Here is a 19,396-nt window from a genome sequence, read left to right as displayed (position 1 = left end):
ATATGTGGGAAGATCTAGAAAAGAGGGAAAATAAATGGAAGAGGACAACTATTGGGGTGAAGACCTTAACATAAGAGAGAAGATGGGATGTAGTGTACAGGTCAAAGGACTGGTCTTCCACAGGAAAAGGATTATTTTATCCCTAAAAGAAGCGAAGGAAAGGCAGACTGTAGGGGACAGAATGTCTAAGAAGGGCAATTTAACAACATACAGGACTTGACAGTCTCTTTAAATCAGCCATTTTGTTTGTAGAAATTTGCCTCATTAAGGAAATAATCCTAACAGTACAAAGACTTAGCTATAAGAATGCTTATGACATTATATTTAAAAGCAAAATACTGAAGGCGTCATAAGAGACCAACAATAATTAGCTACTGGACTTTTCAGGCCTAAAATCCATTCAAGAAAAAATGTTTAAAGTTATATCAAGATGTATATCAGAGGGCGCCTGGGTGGCTCAGTTGGTTGGGCGACTGCCTTCGGCTCAGGTCATGGTCCTGGAGTCCCGGGATCGAGTCCCGCATTGGGCTCCCTGCTCGGCAGGGAGTCTGCTTCTCCCTCTGACCCTCCCCCCTCTCATGTGCTCTCTCTCATTCTCTCTCTCTCAAATAAATAAATAAATAAAATCTTTAAAAAAAAAAAAAAGACGTATATCAGAAAAACTGAGTTTCATCTCACTGGTACACAACCTAAAACTAAAAACCAGTTTTAAATATGAAATATATTTTAGGATGTCTTCTATTAATATATTTCATATATTAAACTTTGAAAGGTAACAATACTCCAATCATTTAAAAAGACTAATGTCTAATAAACATTTTTAAAAGTTCAGTGGCACCAGTAATCAGATAAATGCAAATTAAAACAATCGGAAAAAAACCCAATAGGATATCATTTTTCACTTAAAGAACTGGCCACACTTTTAATACTTAGTTGGCAATGGGGGTAAGGAGGCAATCTCTCAGGTTGCCTATAGAAACTAAACTAGTATGGCCGCTCTGGAGGGCAATTTGACAGCATATTTCAAAAGCTTTAATAAATAATATATATGGTTTATTCAAGAAATTTTACTTCCAGGAGTTTAACTTAAAGAAATAATCATGGTCTGTATAAAAAGATGTAGTTACAAGGTTATTAACTGCAATAGTGCATGTGACAGCGAACAACTAACTGAATGCATCCTAAAGGTCCAACAATAATTGGGTAAACACGTTATACAGATAATTAAATTAAATTCATTAGGGAAATGAGGCTGTGGAAGGATAATGACATGCAAAAATGTCCATTATACAGTATTAAGGGAAATAAGTATTACATGTACATTACAATTCCATTTTAATTAAAGAAAAAATATATCTATGCATAGAAAATGCCGGAAAGCTACCCATCAAAATGTTAATGCTTCTAGCAGCTGCTTCTTAAAGGTAAGATTATGAGTGACTTAAACTTTCTTCTATCTACCTGTCTTTATTTTCTAATTTTTCTATAATTAATACATATTACTTTCCAAATAAATTAAAAGCAGAAATTTTGTTAGGGATAGACTTTTACAGTTTCTTAAAATTAAAACCCAATAAAGCTTTTTAAAATGTGTCTAATACAGGCATATTTCCTGGAAGCAATTGACTGTTTAAAATACTGGTTCTTTATGACAATCAGGATAGTTTAAATCTTTCTAAAAAGAAGATCTCCATGGTCAGTAATGCAAACGTGCTTATGACTAGGTTGAACTGATATTTCCCTTCTCATTTTATTGTTCTTTTTATAAGATAGGAGAAATCCCTCAGTGTATAAAGGAGAGGAAGCTATACATACATGTTTGGATTAGTGCATCAGAGAAAGAGGAAGTTGCATAAAAAGTGGTTAAGCAAGTTGGAGACACAGAGCATGTATCATCAAATTCATTCTAAGGGGACCAGTTGAGAAGGTTCCATTACTGTAAAGTGTTGTAATAATTAATACAGACTCTTATATAAGTAGGAGAGAAAAATTAGTATTCACATTTATCTTTATATTTTAATTTAAGTCCTTTCCTAAATCACTAAAAACAGCCTTTCCACCTACACGTTAATGGCCAAACCCCTAATGTCCAGCTGTCATCTTGCTCTGTAATTCCAGGCCTGTGGCACACTCCACACAAACTAGCTGTATGACTATGGACAAGTTATTTAACTGCTCTGCATTTCAGTTTTTTCATTTGTAAAATTAAAATAGTGGTGCCTATGTCACCGGCTTTTGAGGATTAAATGACTTAATAGAAGGAAAGCACTTTGAACAATGCCTGATATATAGAAAGCATTCAGTAAGTATTCTCACTATTCTTTTTACTAGTATTATTTTTGAACTATTTGTTACCTTCATAAAATGTCCTATAATCCAATACATCCCAAACAGTGTAATTTTATGCCTGTTCAAAAATTCTTTTTTTTTTTTTTTTAAAGATTTTATTTATTTATTTGACAGAGAAAGACACAGTGAGAGAGGGAACACAAACGGGGAGTGGGAGAGGGAGAAGCAGACTCCCTGCCGAGCAGGGAGCCTGATGCGGGACTCGATCCAGGGACTCCAGGATCATGACCTGAGCTGAAGGCAGTCGCTTAACCAACTGAGCCACCCAGGCGCCCCTGTTCAAAAATTCTTGCCGTAATTTTTTTATAGATCTAATGTACTAGAATTATCCCCTTTCCCAAGTGATTCATTTACTCAAGTTAGAAATCTTGGTAGCATAATACTGTGTTACTTCTCCCTCACTACCTGAAGTATCTTCACAGTCTTCTCTCTCCAATAGTGACTTCTCTTACCCTAGAGACAAGGACTATACTTCTCAGAATTTCATGAAGCACCTACACTCTTGAAATCTATGTATCCCTGGCAGTTAGGAAAGTTTCTTTCTTACATTAGGTCCTCAATAAATGCATCTTCAGTGTGTGTGTGTGTGTGTGTGTGTGTACATATATTACACATATACATATATTTCTGTTTCCCTTACAGCTCTGACCTTACCATAACATTTTTAAAATATATGAAGACGATCATTCTATTCAGGAAACCAATTATGCAAGGAGAATTTCAAAAAAAATCCATAGATTTCATCTGATTAATTTTCAATGCTGATGAGATTGTAGGAAATTCTTAACTCTCACACAATTCTGGTAGTAGGATAAATTGGTACAACTCTTTTACACCGACGCACTTTAAGGGCCATAAAACTTTTCATTGTATTTGCCTGAGTAACTGTAAATTCACAGCAAAAACAAAAAGAAAATTGATTTGCACAAAATGTTCATTATTCTTTCCTTCATAATGGAAAGAAATTGGAGAACAATCTGAATGATGGATTTCAGTTTTGAACTCTCAATGGACTATAATAGGGCTACTAAAGTTATCATTACAATGACTATAGCAATAGAAATACATGCTGTTTTCTAAAAGCTATATTTATGCTGGAATTAAAATTAGACAAAAAGTGTATTTACATAAACACTAAAAATGCAAATTGAGTTTGTATTTTTGAATGATTTCTGACACTGAAATAAAAACAGTTTTAATCAGATGAATATATTACACATGATATTCAACTATAAATTAAGATTTCAATAACATATTTCAAAATGTCAAATACCTTTGGGTAAACTTCAAATATGGTGTGTAGTCTATTACGGCAGGAAAGTTTCCATCCAATCCTTCTCCCTTGAGGCAGAAGCTAAGACAAGAGACAATAAATATGTCACATAATACATAAACTTTTAAATTGATGCCAAGTGTTATAAACAATCTCTTGTTAGAGACATTTCTTTCATCAAATTGCAGGTAAATTTTTTTATTTATATTTTCTTCATATTTAATTCATACATTACTTGTTACAAATGAACACCTTAATAAAGATACTCTACTTTCACTACCAATGACAAAGGATTGCACAAGTTAATACCCTCTAATATGAATATATCATGCAAAAGAAAAACTTTCTGAGAAATCTGTTCAAACATCATTTATCAGACACTACCTTGGTCTTCACTGGATTTTAAGACATTACTAGAGGATTTTCAAATGAAGACTTGTTCACATTTTCATACAAACTCTTATGTGACATTGACTAACTCCTTAAAAGTTCTGACTAATTAGAAAATGAAAGTTTTTCTAAACTATTTGAATAAGTGAAAGGGCTTGGATCTTAGACCTAAGAAGAATGCTAAAAAAATCCCCTTTTAATCTTTAGTCAATCCTTTTTGAGGCCATGGCAACAGGAAAAGGTTGAGATTTGCCCAAAGTCATACTGGGAGTCTCATAAAGCCAGTAAAGAAACTCTAGATCTCCTGGTCTCCCAATCTAGTCATCTTTGTTTTGTATGATAGTATATCCAATTGGATAATAAAAAAAAGACGTTTAGTTTTATTATTACTATTATTAAAAGAAAAAAGTACATCTTCTAGGAACATAAACAAGAACATTTATAAGATGTAGGTTATCTTTTAAAAAACAAATTCATCTATGAACTCCCACCTTCTGGTTTCTTTGGGAAGTTTGCCTCTTCAAATACCATTCTAATATGTTAATATCAAGGGTATGTACATACTTTTTCATACTTGAATAAGGAGTGAACAAAAGTGGCCACACTTCATAAGAGCTTTCCTTCATTTACAAAACTACTACTAATGTTATCTTTAAGACATTTGCTTTCACAGCAGCATGACAAGTGAAAAATTAACACACATAGAAGGATAAAAAAAAACAACCTCCATATTGCATCTATCATATTCATATTCTGAATAATTCAGCTAATAACTGAATACTTTATTAAATCTTAGAGGAAAATTATACTGACAAAATGAAAATATTTTGAAAAGGAAGTGATATACTAAAAAATGGTAACCTCAGTGGAAATGAGCAGCATTATTTTTTGATTCAAGATCTAACAGATTTTCATTTAAGTTTTATACTTATTTTGTTGATATTCTTGGATTTTTAAGTGATATTTTTCAAAAAAATTTTAATATTTCCATCATTCTTATGTTTGAGTTCTTGTTATAAACAAACCTTTTACTTTTTTTTTTTTTTAAGATTTTATTTATTTATCTGAGAGAGACACAGCCAGAGAGGGAACACAAGCAGGGGGAGTGGGAGAGGGAGAAGCAGTCTCCCCACTGAGCAGGGAGCCCGATGCAGGGCTCCATCCCAGGACCCCGGGATCATGACCTGAGCCAAAGGCAAACGCTTAACGACTGAGCCACCCAGGCACCCAAACCTTTTACTTTTAGCATAATGTAAAATGTTGGATCAATTAAAGAAATGCAAAAAGATACTTTTATAAATCTATGAAAAACTTACATTTTCATTTTTAGTACTTATAACCTTAGTCTGAAATCAATTCATCTTGTTGATAATAAAAGCAAATGTTAACAATATTTTTGCTGGTCTAGATATATAATACAAACATAAGATACCCAAGATATGCCAGGATCTTTTTTATTTCAATACATGAGATAATAAAAATCTTTCTGGCTTTGAATCTACTTTTAGTGCATCTCTTTTTATTTTAAAGCAGGAGCTAAAAATACTAAGAGGTAAGATCCAAAAATTTCTTCCAGTGCTACCAGGATATATAATTTTTCTGCTGGGGAAATGCAGTCTCGAATTGTTTTGCCCAAGCTAGAGAGCAAACATGTCAGTTAATTCCTTAACCTGAGACAGCCTCTTTTCTGAGAGCAAACTCAGAAAGCCGATGTCGCTGGATAGGGAACAACATGAATCCAATATAAATATCCAGCCGTGTGCTTTACTTATTAGCAAACCAAGAAAAAAAACCTAAGTAGAAACTATTATGAGGTCGTATAACTTAAAAACTGAATACACTTAGATTAAGTACCTGAAATCAATAGCATTTAGTCCAAGCAGCATGCCAGCAAGCATATTTGCTTCCTCACCCAAGACAATTGCTCCATCTTCATAAAATCGCCTAAAAAATTAAATGGGTAAATATGTAAATATATAAAAGCAGACTGAAGTTTCATCCATAGAAATTATTTAGAGACCAAACTAAAGTAGAAATAACTAAATTTTATTTATCAAAATAAAAACTATCCGGATCACCCAATTCTTGTAGATACTTAGGAAAAAAAAAAAAAATCCCAGCATTAACAAAAAAGTCATTCTAAGTGTTTCCACTTCTCTTAAAAAGAATCCCTAAAGTGACTCTTTCAATGGGCCAAGACTGTCTACTATTTTTCCCTAATAGTGAAGCAGTATGAATGTAATTTGAAAGATGGCAAACTCACAGTCATTTATACTGGTCTCTTTTTGAAACTATGTAGACTATTGTGGTATGCATAGAACAAACACAAACACACATTGTTTTTCTGTAATTCCAAGGGTTATTAACTAAATGAAGAACTAGAAAGATGCGATCATTAGTAATTCATGCTAACCTTTAACACTACAATACTAATGGGCTAGCAGGGTGATTGTGTATGAAAAAGAAAGTGTTCATTATCTCTGACAAAATATGAATCTATCAGTGTTAGTAAAGCTTTCTGTTTCAGTTAATGTTAGTTAAAATACTAAAATTTTATCTTAATATACTTAAAATACTTTGAGAAAATATCATGATATGAGCCAAAAGGTATTTTTCCACAAAAGAATGTAAGATCATTGTATTTACTTTCTTTAAAAAATAATACTGTGCAAAAGCTAGTTTATGTTCAGTAAGCAGGGATCATTTAATTGTTGTATCTATTTATATTAGATATAGACAGTAGATGCCACTCTGTAAGACCCCACTAACTAGAAGGAAAACATTTTAGTAAATGAAATTTGTCTTACCCTTTTCAGTAAAAAAGATTTTAATATGCTCATAATCCCACCGCCAATTCTGCATAGTTCACAGTTTAAAAATAATTTTACAAACATATCATTTGATACTTGCTCAAAAAGCCCTGAAGCAAAGGTGGAAACAACTATCATTAATTTCAAATTTACCATCAAGAAAAGTTAAGAATTAGGTTAAAACAACTTGCCCAAGCTCATGCAGATAAACTGCTCAAGAAAGAAACCTAATTCTTCTTACTTTAAGTTCTATGTATTTCTATTAAACCATACCACTTCCTATAAAACAAAAATATTTAAAGAGAATTTAACCTATGTTATAGTTCATAAGGAATTTTAAGTGAATAAAAAGTACAAAGGAAAATAAGAGACCACTATTCTACCCTCTGTCAGATATAAGGCTACAAATAAATATGGTGCGAAGACTGGCTTGGAATAGATGTTTTCTGTTTCCTTGGAAATATGGGAATTGCTTTTATTGACTTACACAGAAAAGAGAAAAACTAAAGACTTCCAGTCTAACAAAGATTAATAAAATAAATGGAAGGAATTTCTATATATTTAACTAAGATATTTCACAAAAAGATAAAGATATTTAAATAAATCTATATACCTGAGATTCTGTCACTGTCCCGATAGCTAAATTGGCTGTTGACAGACTATTCTGACTCCTAGAAGAACGATGATTACAATGGCTCTAGATCCCCAAATTCTATGGTACACATGGCTTAGAAAGAATTCTGGTTTTTGATACTGGGAATCACCCATTATTCCTAGTATTTCCCTATAATAAGAAAAGTTCTACTTTTCTCCCCCTCCATCTTGAGGCCACCATTTTTAAAAGTACATTCTAAAAATCAGATCAAAACTATTTCTGCTTGTTTCCTAATGTCAAAATTGACTTAGGGACTGTTGAAGAATATCAAACACACAAACAAATCTAACCAATTTTAGAGATTTCTTAAAGTCTAAAGATCTTACGTATGTGTGTATATAATATTGTTTTGAGGAATTTTTTTGGTTTTAGTTTTACTAATAATTTTTGAAGTTAAACAATATAAGTGAAACACTTGCTACATGTGAAATAATTCCACTCAAATAAAACTATACCTGAAGTATAATGTTGTAGAGACCTCATTTACTATAACCCTTTTTTTACAAATTCATTTTTTTAATTTTATTATGTTATGTTAGTCACCATACGTTACATCATTAGTTTTTGATGTAGTGTTCCATGATTCATTGTTTGCGCATAACACCCAGTGCTCCATGCAGAACGTGCCCTCTTTAATACCCATCACCAGGCTAACCCATCCCCCTATGCCCCTTCCAGGAAACTATTCTTAATCCAAGGCCATGAAGATTTACATTTATGTTTTCTTCTAAGAGTTTTCCATGTAAGTCTGATCCATTTTCAGTAATTTCTGTATATGCTATGAGGCAGCAGTATACAAGCAACTTTTACTAATGGTTTTCATCTTAATAATGTAAAACTTCTAAACAGATTCAGATTCCAGAAGTCCTTCTTAGCTCTTGAAAGATATGTTATATTGTTCACTATCTACTTTTCTGTAAGTGAGAAAAGTATTTATCAACTCCTTTTTCACTTTGTGAGAGCTCAGTAATTTTTGAAGTTTTATTTTATACTTTACTCCTTCCTTTTCTTAGTCCTACTATAATATCAAGAAAATTGATATTTCTTCTGAGCACAACTTTTGTCATTATAAATTAAGTATGTGGTACAATTTTAAAGTATTAAGTAGGTCTTCATAAAACTAATTTCATCTCTTCTTTACATTTTCCATATTTGCTACTTCAAATTCTTATCAGAATGTTTTCAATCTTGTTTCAAGATATTTTGAAATCTTAAACTTTTCTAATTATTTTTCAGTCTGTGGGTGGGGAGAAATTAAAACTTGGAGCAAATTAATTCAGTTTCTCCCTTACCTACCTTATATTACTCTCTATTTCTCAGTCTTCCCAGTAAACTACCAAAACAATTACCCACTTTTTTTTTTTTTTTTTAAGCTTGGATTCTAATCTCAAATCCACCAACCTCCCAACTCTGGCTATTTCCCAGTTAACACCTCAATCCCTAAACCATGAAACTCTGCAAGGGTTGTTTTCAATTGCTCACTAAGACATCCCCCACCTTAGGGGGAAAAAAAAAATTACTTGGATGTCTCTAATACTCTGGAGCCATGTGATGTACTCCTACCAGAGGATTTACTGTATTTCTCATCCCCAAAGTTCCTCTACCCAATCTTATCCTTGGATTTCCACTGATTAGTATTTTCAAGCTTGCCTATCTTAGCCCATGTAGCTCCTCCTTCTGTACTGGGGTAAACACTTGTATTACCAAAAGTCATTACTCTTTATTTTTGAAGAGTAGAATAAGAAGAAATTACTTGATTCAGAAACTCTCAAGATTCCTAAAGGATCAGAGATCATTTCTCATTGTTGTACAAGCACTTAATCAGGCAGCATCCAGACAAAAGGTAAGGTGTAACTATTCTTTCCAACAGTTTGCTTGTATTTTACAAACCTAATCTTCCAAATAATAGTTATGCTGGGGCTAGAGGTTCACAATCAAGTTTACTTATAAACCAAGAAGTTTCTTTGGTTTGATTTCAGTAAAAACAAAAAACAGTATAAATAGTTTAAAACAAAAAAAGGAAGACTTTGCAACTGCATTTTTTGGTTAACTTCTAAGATGAGAATTCTGAAATAACTCCTTACTTCCTTTCCTGGGAATTAGAGCCATTATATTCACATTTAAGTACTGTGTGTATGTATATATGTAAACATTATATATTTGCATGTATGTATAAACATTTCCTAAGCCATGTTTCTGTTTGAATAATGTATGCTTATATATTGTTACAAAGTATTTTTACTTGATGGACTTTTTTGAGCTGAATCATTTCCTTTTTTTAGAGATTTTATTTATTTGACAGAGAGAGACACAGTGAGAGAAGGAAAACAAGCAGGGGGAGTGGGAGGGGGAGTGGGAGAGGGAGAAGCAGGCTCCCCGCGGAGCAGGGAGCCCGATGCGGGGCTCGATGCGGGGCTCGATCCCAGGACCCTGGGATCACGACCCGAGCCGAAGGCAGACGTTTAACGGCTGAGCCACCCAGGTGCCCCTGAATCATTTCCTTTCTCTCAAAAAGGACAGCTAACACCTCAGAACAAGGCAAAAAGCATTTCCCTTTAAATATTTGAACTTCTCATTCTAAAAATAATTTGAGAATTATTTCTACCCCACCCAATTGTCTAAGAAACAAGAATAACAACTAAGATTACTAATGCTTTAATTTTTACTCGAAGACTACCATAACCTTAATGCAGCCTGGTTATTGAACAGGAGATGATTTCTGTGTAAACTTCGTTTTGATTTCATTAATTTAGGATTTTTATGTTTGATCTATGAGATTTTGATACTATTATTTTCAAAGCCTTAGTATCCTTTTTAGTATTTTTCATAATTAAACTTATTTACTAGTGATAATAAATAAAAGAAACAAATTTTTCATTTCATGAAGTTCACCTCAAACATCATTTTCACTGCCTATCTTTAGAAATATCCCTAAAGAATATTGCTATAAAAGGATTCAATAATTATATATCAAATAATTATGTGCCATGATAGAGGTGTTAGTTAATGATATGGCAGTAATCATTTTGTAGTACATAAGCATATCAAATCAACATGTATATCTTAAACCTACACAGTATGTCAATTATATCTAAGTAAAGTGGGAAATAAAACAAACAAAAAAACAAAACAAAAAAAGAATGTATCATAATAAATGCCAAGGTTTTCTCAAAATCCAAAATGCCAAATACTGCATCAGGACATGGAAATTAAGATTCTTCCAGATACATGATTTCTTTATCTATGGACCTAATTTCCTCTATCAAAACTGGTTTATAGTTGTCACTCTCTTCTTCTCTTTCACAAACATGATTTATGAGGTAGAAATCAGTATGGTAATTTAGAAGTGTCTAAGGCAGTGTGGTCCAATAGGTTATGCATCTGTGCTGTGCAGTTTGGTAGCCATTAGCCGCACATATCTACTGAACACCTGAAATGTGATATGGCAACTGAAGAAGTGATTTAGTAATTTTACCTACTCTTAATGAATATTAATTTACAGAGTGGCATGTGCTTAGTGGCCACTGTGTTAAACAGTACATGTTCAAGGTATTGAAATTATTGAATATTTTCATTTACAAATACTTTTGAAATGGAGAAAAGCAGTTTCTTTAACAAAAGCTATAAACAAAGATTAGACAACCAGCATTTTATAGGAATGCCTGTTATCTTAATATGAATCTTTTTTTCTACCACCGTAAAAAAATAAAGTCCTGTTTTTCACACGGCACAGCATGTCATCTCTTAAGTGCATACAACCTATGAAAAACAACACTCGTATAGCCTGCCCTAAAAGACAATTGAGCGATCATTAGTTACATATATGAATTAAAACAAAGAAATAGAATGTGGAAAGAGTAAGAATGCTATAGAAATTTCATAGTTAGATTTTCCTTCAAATTAACTGCTCAGAGAAAAGTCTATGGAAAGAATGAAATTTCAGGTACTGAAAGTGTAAGAAACAGAAATGATTCAGATAAAAGATATTCTAGGCATAATGTGAAGCCTCAAAAGATAAACCAAAGTAGATGTCTGTTTAGCTGACGAATGGCATTTTCCTGAGAAGATAGTGGATTTACCCGAACAGTACAAAAAAAACGAAATAAAATAGTTAAAGACTTTAGAAGGGAATTAATCTTCGTTCTATTTTTATTTCTAATCTTTAGGTGATTGTTTTAAATACATATTTGAAAATCAAAAGGATGTTTAAACCTGGTTGTTTTGAAGTCTCTCAGAGCTGTAGAGATGTATTCAGATAAATGTTTTTCCATGAGTGCTACTCTGATCCAGGCTCTACCCTAAAAGGAAGAAGAAAGAATCAAATGTGAAAAATAATTACAAGTTAAAAATATATTTTGCCCAGTGAGTCATCAAAAATATAAGCATTTTAATATGTAAAGAACAACTCAGTCAAAATATACATTTGATAAAGGCTAAAAAATATTTAAGTAGGTAAGAATGGGTAAATTTTGATTACATATAGTATACCTTTGTTCTCTAGAGATATAGGATACAGTATATCATACTAACTTTCTATCCTCTGAAGGGACATAACTATTAATATTGGATCAGAGACTTCTTTTCATAACTCTCTGCCTCAATGCCCAAATCAACATGCTAATTAAAATGAGTCTCCTTATAAAACATGAACAGAGTCTATTCTCTTTTAAAAAAGATATCACTGTCACACCACTTGTTTAAGAAAATTTCCCACCTATCCTTCCAGAGGGAGGTTTTAGATAACTAATAATGAACCAAATTTCATTATTTATCATGCATCCAAAATCATGAATTACCGAGTTTGCACCCAGGGCATTCTAAAAACTATTACTGAATATTAAGCCAAAAAAAAAACCAAACGCACAGCAAAATTACTCAGAACCAATTTCTAGCAGAAAATCACAGAAAAAGACAATTCTGACTAAATGTGAATAATTTTATTTTATTTTTGAAAGGGGTAATATCATTCAATAGTTGAGAACAGCCAGTTACTTTTTTTTTTTAATAATCCAAAGCATTTCTCCTGGACTCTTTGTCTAGAATGAAAGAAAATAAGAGGTCATATTTGTAATGAGAATTTTTTAGTTCGATTACTTTCATTTTCACTCAGCCCTCCCACAAATCTCCAGAAAATCCATGAAGATCAATGAGACAGAGAATCAAAACACTGCAATGACAGTTGAGAATAAAGGTGACACTAATCAATATATATGATGGTTGACTACCGATATGGAGAAAAAAAGCATTCTTTAGAAATATCTACAACTTTAGTGAATTCACCAAACTTCCGGATAGGAAGGATCAAAAAGCAGTCAATCTATAGACAGTGGTAAAACCTGACCAACTAGAAGCAGCAGTACTGCTGGGAAATAAAGGAATGATATGGGTGTGATTAGCATGGCAATTTGCCCATCAAGCTCAAAACCCCTTTTAGCCTGCACAGTGTTCAGTCCGTTGTTTTCTGCAGAATAAGCCTTGAGGAACCTACAATTAGCTGTAGCTGACCTAACAGGAAGGAAGAGGCAAGCCACTGGCCAGCAATCCCAAGTTTCTCTCTTGAAATTTCCTTTGAAAGACAAGGAGGCTGGTAGTAGTAGCTTGAATCAAAAGGCTAAGATTTCACCAGAGCAGAAGCCGGGAGAGTTGCTCTCCAGAGAAAGTTAGACACACAAGACTGTGCTATTGCTAGATAAGAAATGTGGGGAAAGCCCTGCTTCCTGATTTATTAATTTCAATCCATGCAAAACGGGGCTGTACTTAATTTCCTGTCCTTGGATGTTTGTGGAATTCTCTATTATATTATAATAATACACTGCGCTAATTTTAACAGTTTCTTTTCTTTCAACAAAAGAACTTTTACTAGAACAGAAGATAAACAGACTTAAAAATGTTGGGGCCATGAAGTGGGGAAGTCAAAAAACCAGGTTTAAGATTTTAGACTTTATCAAAGTTGGATAACGGTGAACCACTTAAGGTTTTTTTGTTTTTTTCCTCCAGGGACACAAATATTCATTTCTTTGTCACTGAAAGTTTTTGATTAAATAAATAAATAAATAAATAAATAAATAAATAAATAAATAAATAAATGCGGTTAACACTTCTGAAGGCTGTAATTAATATATGCTTGGCCCTGTTTTAAGATACATTAAAATATTTATATACATTAGGATATTTAATCTTCCCAGGGTCCCTGGGTGGCTCAGTCAGTTAAGTGTCCAACTCTTGATTTCACCCCAGCTCAGGTCAGGATCTCAGGGTCGTAAGATCAAGCCCCGTTTGGGCCCCATGCTCATCGGGGAGTCTGCTTGAGATTCTCACTCTCTTCTACCCCTCCCCCTGCTCACGTTCTCTCTCTCAAGTAAATAAATCTTTAAGAAGAAAGATATTTAATCTTCCCAAGAATTGTGTGAGTTAGGTTACAATACTATCCCTACTCATCTCTACAAAGAAACAAAAAAATAGACAAATCAAGAAGATAGGAAACATCTCACCACCAAACCAACCAACCTAATTGAATAAAAACCTATATACTCTACCTTCCCTCCTGTTTCAGGGGATGAACTGTAATCATTTAAGAGAACAAAAAGACAAATTACAGAGTAGGCAAAGATATCTGCATTACATGCATCTGACAAAAGACTCATTTATGAAATAGAAATAATTCTTACAAATCCATAAGAATAAATTAAAAACGGGGCCTGCAAGGGGAAGACTTCAACTATAGATTCAACTCCTTTAGTAGGTATCAGGATATTCAGATGTTTTCTTCCTTTTTATGTTAGTTTTATGATTTTTTCCAAAGAATTTGCCCATTTAATAAGTTTAAAATTTATAGGTATGAAGTTATTCATAATATACTTCTAGGATTTTTAATGCCTGTAGGGTCTATGGGGTTCATTGGCCTCTTCCTTATTCCTGATACTGGTAATTTATAATCTCTCTTTTTCTCTTTATGAATAGTCTGTCTCCAGAATAAGACTGTGAAATCTTTAATCAGCTTTTTTCGCCTCCTACCTGCTGCTTTCAGCTTGGTTTATGAAACTTCTGCTCTGTGCTTAAGGTAGCTAAGAGTTGGCAAACAGCTCACAGGAAAAACTGCATGTCTAACCTCAGACATATATGTCTGCGGCTCTCTCAATATTTTAAGTCCTGGTTTCACTGGCAGTTCCCAGCTCCCACTTCTGTTTCTCTAGCTCAGGGAAACTAAAAGAGCCCCCAGAACTCTCTGAGTAGCCTCTATACCGATGATGTGAACAGACAAATGCCCTTAGGCTAAAAGCCAAGATGAATGTGGGGCTACCTCAACTACCATCCTTCTCTCCAGTACTGTGGCCACTGCAGTCCTCCTGACTTGGTTGTTCTATTAGGTCTTAAATTTGTTGCTTTGCGTATTTTATCCAATCTTTGCAGCTGTTCTTGGCAGAAGGGTTGCTCTAATATAAACTACTCTGTCATCACTAGAAGCAGAAGCTGGTTCATTTCTCACCTCCAGGATCATCTGGGTTTTTTGACTCAAGTTATACTCTTCTGACATGACTCTCTCTCCCTCCCTGTGCATGCTCCATACTGCACTCAGTGGATCTTTTTGAAAAGTAAATTAGATTATAGTACTCTATTGTTCAAAAAAAATTAAAAGAAAGATACCCTCAAGTAGCACCTCACTGAATTGAGAGTAATATCTCAACTGTTAATATGCCTCGCTTCCTCTGCTCACTATTTGCACAGCACATTTCTTCCCATAACTCACATCCTGGCTCAAACGTTGTTGCCTTACACTAGCCTTCCCTACCTACACTATCTAAAAGAGTGCTTTCTTCCACCACCCTGATCACCTTCTAATCTCTTAAACGGTTTCATTTTTCACGGCCCCATCCAACCCAAAGACTGGATAAAATACACAGAGCAACAAATTTAAGACCTAATAGAACAACCAAGTCAGGAGGACTGCAGTGGCCACAGTACTGGAGAGAAGGATGGTAGTTGAGTTAGCCCCACATTCATCTTGGCTTTTAGCCTAAGGGCATTTGTCTGTTCACATCATCGGTATAGAGGCTACTCAGAGAGTTCTGGGGGCTCTTTTAGTTTCCCTGAGCTAGAGAAACAGAAGTTGGAGCTGGGAACTGCCATTGAGACCAGGATATACAAATAATATATATGTATTTGTTATATCATTAAAATATACCAAACATAACATTTGTTCTCTGCCATCTTTTTAGCAATGCCACCGTATCATCAGTATTTATAACAGTTCTAGCACAAAGTAGGTACTCAGTGTATATTTGTTGACTATGGGAGAAAACTCAAGCAGGTAAGTAACCTGCTCATTGCTAGAACGCATTAGAGGCACCACCCACAAGTGGGGAAAAGGAGTGATGTGAGCAAAGTGGCATTTTATAAAGACTCATATGAAGTTAGTATTTAAAATGGAGAGAGTATAAAACAAATGGGCAGAATCAGAATATGTCTGGTTTCTGCCTGGGAAACTGTTCCTTCATTTTATTTTATTTATTTTATTTTTTTTAAGATTTTATTTATTTATTTGAGAGAGAGAGAGAATGAGAGAGAGCACATGAGAGGGGGGAGGGTCAGAGGGAGAAGCAGACTCCCTGCCGAGCAGGGAGCCCGATGCGGGACTCAATCCAGGGACTCCAGGATCATGACCTGAGCCGAAGGCAGTCGCTTAACCAACTGAGCCACCCAGGCGCCCCCGTGTTCCTTTATTTTTAAAGCTCGCCAAGTATGTCTGACATTCTTCCAGGTTGGGAAGTATCACAACAAAAGTCTAGGGGTAGGAAACGTCAAGTGGTTGTTTAAAGAGGAGATAGATTTGTGAGTAATAGACAATGATCATAAAAATGGCATCTTCACAGATCTATACCTTACTGTAAAGTTCTAGTATCTGTTAACTCTGGTGTATCTGTGATTAATAACCCCCTGCCCCCACCTCAGCCTCTTCCCATAGAAAATTTGGCTAACCTGACTCTAAGAAAGAGCAATGACAATGTCAGCTTTTGAACAAAGGAAAAAGTGAATACGAGGATGAGACCCGAAAAGACCAGGAGGGATTCGGGATTTCTGTCCTAAGAATGTTGAGGACTACATTCACAGTTCTGACACGGTATAGGTGCCCAATAAAAATCCATCTGATGGAGAGATGCATGAATATATGAATGGCTGATGGGACCAGCATATTCAGAAATTGGTCTAACATGTTAAACTCAAGAACAGAACAAATGTACAGGGTAAGCAACCACAAACTAGGAAAGCCTAACTCAGCCACAAACAAGAGCTGTTCTTAAAAACAAAGAAAAAGAAAAAAACTTCATAAGATATACAGGAAGGCAAGAAGAACTCAAGAACAGCGCAGAGCTCATATTCGGGACGCCAAAACCAACAACAAAAATGAAAGAAGGAAAAGGATTCCTTGAGCTTGAAATCAGTGGGAATACTAAGAAAATTCAATGGAAATATCTGTAAGATAAGTTACAGTAGTAACTATGGATCCAATTAGGGGAGTTTTGGTCAGAAATCATAGATTATGCTTATAAATAATCACCCCAAGAGCAGATGGGAAAGGTGGATGTGTTCAGAAGGGAGTGAAATAAATGCCTGCTGAGATGAAGTTAGTTTTCTAAGAGTGCTAGTTCTAATCTGAAACCTAAATAAGAAATCCCATGGGGCGCCTAGGCAGGTCAGTTGGTTAAGCACCTGCCTTCAGCTCAGGTCATGATCTCAGGGTCCTGGGATCGAGCCCCACATCGGGATCCCTGCTCAGCAGGGAGTCTGCTTCTCCCTCTCCCTCTGCTCCTCTCCCTGCTCATGCTCTCTCTCTCAAATAAATAAATAAAATGTAAAAAAAAAAGAAAAACAAAGAAAAAAAAAGAAATCCCATATACAGAAATCCCATTCCCAGAACCTCTGCATATTGTAGAAAGAATAGCTGCCAATGTATCTGAGATGTGAAATGGAAAGATTACAGACATGATCTTCAATTCAAATATTCTATTCCATTGTTAGGCTTTGTTTAAGCCCTGGAAAATAGGCTCAGCTGGTCATGGACTGAGCAAAGAAAGGGACTGTCAGCATTTCATAGATCTCAGCTTAGTGATTAAGTATCAGATCTCCCATGGTGGCAAATTTCTATGATGTGAATCTAAGTTATACAGTAGTTCTAGGACACAGACAATCCTGATTCAATCAAAACTAAATTTAAAGAATGTTTCTATATTGAATTAGTCATTATCTATAAGGTACCTTGTCTTCCACTGCTTAAAATGTCATCCACATAGCCCAGAAGGTGTAATCAAAGGTATTCTGCTTCTTACATAGAATTCAAAAATGAAGATCTGTTTGGGTCCCAAGTGTATGGAGTTGCACAGTTTAGCAGGTAAATTTGGTGCTGTGGTTCTGTTTTCATAAGTGTCAAGGCCAGATGAGATGGATACTATATAGGCTAGTAGTCACTCTAGAAAGCAGCTCAAAGGCTCAATAAACCAGCCATCCGAGGTATTTGCTTAATCCTTCAATCCTGACAGTTGGCAGGTGTGATTTACTGAGTAGATTAAGTACTTTGCTCTGCCTACTGCAATGAATAAAGACAGAAGTAATCTTTGCTCGCAGACTTTCCCCAGCATCACCAGACAAATCATAGATCTCTCTTTCCCCACTAAATGGAATCTGTTTGAGGCCTGAGCAAAACAAAGATATAAATGCAGGATTTGGAACATGATTGTTCTGTGATGTTTTTATACTCAACACTGGTTTTTTACAGAGTAAGTATTAACTCTCTCTGCTGGGAAGCATCTTGCTACATACGGCTTAGTACCAAGAGTCTCATTAAGAAAGGTGGTCAGGGGGTGCCTGGGTGGCTCAGTCCGTTAAGTGGCTGCCTTCAGCTCAGGTTATGATCCTGGGGTCTTGGGATCAAGCCCCACATACGGCTCCCTGCTCAGCGGAGAGCCTGCTTCTCCCTCTCCATCTGCCTGCCACTCTGCCTACTTGTGCCCTCTCTCTCTAATAAATAAACAAAATCTCTCTTAAAAAAAAAAAAAAAAGGAACAAAAAAGAAAGGTGGTCTGCTGGGGTTTGCATTTCTGCGCTCCACCCAGGTCCAAATGCTACACTCCTAATGTTTGTTAACTTCTCAATTACCTTTTGTATTTTGGTATATGCTAGTTCTATACATATATTATCTCCTATATTGAAGAGGCTTAGAATATACTTGTCATGTTAATTGTTCCTTCTTTTAATTTGAAAATAAGAAAATAAAGTTTATGTGCCACCTGAGGTACTTTCTATCTGTACAGACTTGATTCATTCAAATTATAGCTTGCCTTTTAATCTTAACCTACAGAAACCAAGATATTATTCTTAAACCATAAGGAAAACATGAAAGGAAAAATGATATAAACTCAACGAAGATGCAAAGGAGAATTCAGATTGCACATTTTTTTAAACCTGTAGTCAATCAATTAGAAAGTAAATAAATGCATAAAGTCAAGAGTTTGAGAAAATAGAAGCCAAAGGACTACTAAGATAATATTATGGCTAAGAAGAAAGGTGTTAATATAAAAAACAAGATTTAAACAACTATAAGAAAAAGTATTTTAAAAAATCTAGCTATGATTGACTTAAAAATGAAGACATTTGGCTTGAAAAATGTGTGACTCAGAGAGGAAAACTGATTCAATCTAAAAAAGTTAGAAGACACTGAAACAGAAAGTTAACTATTGCTCAGACAGCCCCCCTGGTTGGACTGGCAGAAGGCAGTCAAGGAGGGAGTAGCAGTTTTAGACAGTGAAATCCAAGGCTTGAGTCTTCACAAGGTAACAAAAATCATAGCTATCAACTTTACCCCAAAATACACTTCCACATTATAAATTTTAAAATGTTTAGATATGTTTCTAATCATCTCATTAA

The 19,396-nt window shown here is 34.7% G+C and overlaps 1 protein-coding gene across 4 annotated transcripts in view; it reads right to left on the bottom strand.

Annotated features, from left to right (window-relative positions):
• The window catches only part of RUNDC3B (RUN domain containing 3B), a 128,398-nt gene that overhangs the window by 50,500 nt on the left and 58,502 nt on the right, over positions 1 to 19,396 (bottom strand). For all 4 annotated transcript variants that reach the window (XM_035020492.1, XM_035020493.1, XM_035020490.1 and 1 more), the window contains 3 exons: positions 11,690 to 11,775; positions 5,867 to 5,956; positions 3,623 to 3,703 (listed from right to left, as the gene is read on the bottom strand). In XM_035020492.1, the coding sequence (XP_034876383.1) occupies positions 3,623 to 3,703; positions 5,867 to 5,956; positions 11,690 to 11,775 (257 nt within the window). The remainder of the gene's footprint in view (positions 1 to 3,622; positions 3,704 to 5,866; positions 5,957 to 11,689; positions 11,776 to 19,396) is intronic.

Source organism: Mirounga leonina, unplaced genomic scaffold (genome assembly GCF_011800145.1).
Source record: "Mirounga leonina isolate KUSES-001 unplaced genomic scaffold, KU_Mleo_1.0 Mir_174, whole genome shotgun sequence".
Classification (NCBI taxonomy): domain Eukaryota; kingdom Metazoa; phylum Chordata; class Mammalia; order Carnivora; family Phocidae; genus Mirounga; species Mirounga leonina.
Note: the sequence above shows the minus strand (reverse complement) of the source record. Positions and strands in the feature narration are given on the sequence as shown.